Source organism: Macaca nemestrina, chromosome 4 (assembly GCF_043159975.1).
Source record: "Macaca nemestrina isolate mMacNem1 chromosome 4, mMacNem.hap1, whole genome shotgun sequence".
In the NCBI taxonomy this organism is placed as follows: Eukaryota; Metazoa; Chordata; class Mammalia; order Primates; family Cercopithecidae; genus Macaca; species Macaca nemestrina.
The window spans coordinates 185,853,062-185,857,032 of NC_092128.1; the positions used below are offsets into that span (position 1 = coordinate 185,853,062).

Below are 3,971 nucleotides of genomic sequence, written 5' to 3' on the forward strand. Positions count from 1 at the left end.
TTATAAAAGAGGGAAAAGGGACGACTTTCTCAATAACTACTTCAGGTGTGACATAGGGGTGGCGTGGGCACCTTGGAAAAAGAAAAACTTAATTTTGGGGGATTCTTGAGAGACGGGTGGGCATCCATCGTGCCATTGTAGCAGAAGCATCGTCTGGACTGTCTGGCGGCTAACTGTAGTTTCAACAAGAGTTTTAATGGCTTTCATTATCAGTGGGATAACAGGGGAGACACAGGAGGAACCCAACGATGAAGATGACCGTCCCTACAGCATTTTCAATCCTCCTAAATTAGAGAACCACCTCCTAGAAGTTTTGTTGGGTCCCCTCCCTTCAGGTTTGGCCTGGTCCATGGGCTACTTTTCTGATGTTTGAAGTGATTTTTTTTTTTTTTTTTTTTTTTTGAGACGGAGTCTTGCTCTGTCGCCCAGGCTGGAGTGCAGTGGCTGGATCTCAGCTCACTGCAAGCTCCGCCTCCCAGGTTCATGCCATTCTCCTGCCTCAGCCTCCCGAGTAGCTGGGACTACAGGCGCCCACCACCTCGCCAGGCTAATTTTTTGTGTTTTTTAGTAGAGACGGGGTTTCATCGGGTTAGCCAGGATGGTCTCGATCTCCTGACCTCGTGATCCACCCGTCTCGGCCTCCCAAAGTGCTGGGATTACAGGCTTGAGCCACCGCGCCCGGCCCTGAAGTGATTTTTAGAACCGCTTTTCCATTATCGCCTATGTTAAGACAGCAATTGGAGATATTAAACCTACCACAGGCCCCACCCTCTTCTGCTACTAAGTAGCCTAGTGCCAGCCTGTTTTGATAAATTGCCGCGCACATTTGGGTTTGTTGTTGTGTGAGCATTTCTAGGGCTCAGGTGGTTTGGTTGGTGATTATCTCTAGAATAGCCTGTAGTCTAATTGTTCTATTTGGCGTATATATGAAAGTGCGATAACCCCACGAACCATCCTCCACCCAAGTGGCAGGACTGTAAGGCCTGTTTCTCGTCCTCTCGCCATCTTTGGCTCCCTCCTACCTCCAAGGATCGTTTTCCTCTGGTTAATCATACACAGGGATTCTGAGGGTGTTGCCCGCCTGCTTTGGAAGTAAAAAGAATCCAGGTTTAATTGTGCCTAGGAAGCAAGTACCTTGCTAGTGATAGGTAGCCATGAGTAAGCCTGGTTCCACATATCCAAAGGAATCCATCAGGGGCAGTCCATTGTAGGCTGGTGTTCATGGGACTGCCGCATAGTGCACCTAGGCAGGGGTGTGCGGCCGAAGGGTTAGTGGTGTTTGTACAGTACTAGGCCTTTGTGGACAAGACACAATTGAGGGAGCTTAAGTTAGAAGGAGACCAGGCTCCAGGGGATAAGCTTGGCCACCACTCAGCTGTGGAGGTGTTGACTGTTAGGGGTTGGTGACGGGCTTTCACCTACAGAGCAATAGGTTTTATTGGTCCACTTGCGGGATATTCTTACTGGGTTGGTAAGTGTCCAGGACTGCGGGCGTTCCTGAGGAGTGAAAGCGAGGCTGGGGTTTTGGGATGCTGGTAAGTAAGGGGGAATGTCTAGCCCGTCCCACAGCCCCTGTTCCCTCACACGAGCTTCCTGGCATACCCAGCAATTGGACACATTCATGGTAAGCGCGATGGTTCTCCTAGATCTACAAACAGGTATTTTCCTTGCTTGGGAAGGGATGCATCTGCTTGTAGTTTTCGTATAAAGGAATGGAAATACCGCAGGTGATTTTCAGGGGGAGTTGTTGGTTTTGAGGCTTTGGCTTTGGCTATAATCTGTTCTCTCTTTATGTCCTCAAGTACTTGAGTGTTTACTCCCCATTGTCCAATTTTGGTGAAGCAAAGCCACTGCTTCCCTTGGGGGCATATAGCCCCATTACGACTGCCAGATACTCCTAGATTCTTTACTTTATAACTCTTTCCTGATTCAGCACATTCTTCAATTAAGGTTCCATAACAGGATCTTTCTATGTGAGTATGGTAAGTAAAGGATTGTTGAATCTTTCCTCTGTAGTGGAAAGACTGATAACACTCACAGCAGCTGGGAGGGGCTGCTGCAGACAGCAGGACAGCTACTGACAGTATTAGGATCGGGGTGAGGGATATTCCTGTATTAAGACTTTTGGGTGGAAGAGAGGTATAGCAAGCGGTTGGGTAGGTACAGGCCATTCCTGGAAGCAGGTGGTTAATATTCCTTGTGTTTTGATTTTTAGGAAAAAAAATGTTGGTTAATTTAAGCTTGGTAGGAGAAATTGACCTAGGCAACACTTAGCTGTTAATGTTTTGGAGGAAGAAGCAGCCTTGGGGGTGAGCTTGACCCTGGTACGATGGATCCAGTGGGGGAGTCCTTGGACTCTCACTGCATTTGGCATGCCAAGTACCACAGTGTAGGGGCCTGTCCACTTCGGTTGTAGCTTTTGTGAGGGTCCAGTTGGCCGATAAACACGTCAGTGCCTGCAAGACAGTTATGTTGAGAGAACAAGGTGTCGGCAGGGAGAGGCATGGCCTCATTCACTGCTTCACGAATGAAAGACCGTGGCTGGATTAAGGAGGGGAGGTAATTCCCAAGTGGCTCAGAGTCTGGTAAGGGTGGAGGCCCTAAGACAAAAGTTCAGCCATACACGATCACAAAGGGACTATAAAAAGAGGCTGCCTTTGGTGTTGCCAGCGTCTCATGAGGGCGAAAGGGAGATTTCTCGGCCACGACTGGCAGGTTTCTAGAGTGAGCTTGGTGAGTTGGGTTTTAAGGACAGAGTTGACCTTTTCAACTTTGCCTGAAGATTGAGGCCTGTAGGGTGTGTGGAGAACCCATTTTATTCCCAAGGATGTAGAGACACCTTGGGTAATTTGGCTGATAAAGGCAGGCCTGTTATCGGACTGGATGGATATTGGGAGTCCAAAACGGGGAATTATATGCATGATGAGAGTTTGTGTGATGACATTTGCACCTTCTGAAGTTGTTGGGAATTCTTCTGCCCACCCGGAGAAAGTACAAAGACCAGAAGGTAGCGGAGCCGTTTATCAGGCGGCATGTGAGCAAAGTCTACCTGCCAATCTTGCCCAGGTACCTGGCCCTGGGCTTGGCGGGTAGGAAAAGGCAGCTGCCAGAGGGAACCTGGGGTGACACTGAGCAGCAGATAGAGCAGGACTGGGTAATCTCTCGAACACGGCTAGAAAGATGAGGACAAGTGAGGACAGGGCGGAGAAGTTGCAGGAGAGGTGTGTGTCCGACATGGAAAGAGTCGTGGAGGCTTTGGAGGACAGGGATTGTTTGAGAGTGAGGAAGAGCGAAGTGCCCTTCCTTGACACACCGTGGTCCTTGTTTTTGAAGGTTTTGGGCTCGGTAGTCCTCCTTTTCTTCTGGGGAGTAAAGAGGAGAGAAGGAGGGCAGAGACAGAAACTGGCTTTGCACGGGTTGTAGGGCTATTTGTTTGGCTACTCTATCTGCTAAAGCATTTCCGGCCAATGTAGGATTGTCTGGAGTTTGGTGGCCCCTGCAGTGAATGATGGCGTGTTTCTGCGGGGGCCTGGCAGCCCAAAGGAGCTTGCTGATGACAGAGCCATGTATGACACGGGTGGTGTTTGCAGTTAGGAAACCCCGTTCTTTCCAGATGGACCAGTGTGAGTGCGCTACGTGGACGCATAATGAGAATCTGAATATACATTGATCTGTTGTCCGGCTGCTCAAGTGACAGCTCGAGTGAGGACGATGAGTTCAGCCTTTTGGGAGGTGGCGCCTAGGGAAGCGGATTGATTTCAACAGTGTGGGCGGGTGACACTATAGCATAGCCAGCATGTCGGCGTCCTTGATGTAGGAAGGAGCTGCCAACTACAAACCAAGTACAGGAGGCATCTGGAAGGGGCTGGTCTGTTAGGTTTGGAAAAGGTATAAGAAAGGTTTGAATAGTGTCCACACACAAATGTGCAGGGTCTTGGAAGGTAGTTGCTTCAGGTAAGAGCGTGGCCGGA

At 49.5% G+C, this 3,971-nt stretch overlaps 1 protein-coding gene across 1 annotated transcript; it reads right to left on the reverse strand.

Annotated features, from left to right (window-relative positions):
* Window positions 1-1,619: 1,619 nt before the first annotated feature.
* LOC105472573 (endogenous retrovirus group 48 member 1, envelope) lies at window positions 1,620-2,171 on the reverse strand. The gene has a single exon (XM_011725943.3). It carries the CDS (start codon window positions 2,169-2,171, stop codon window positions 1,620-1,622), a length of 552 nt encoding a protein of 183 aa, XP_011724245.3.
* Window positions 2,172-3,971: the final 1,800 nt, after the last annotated feature.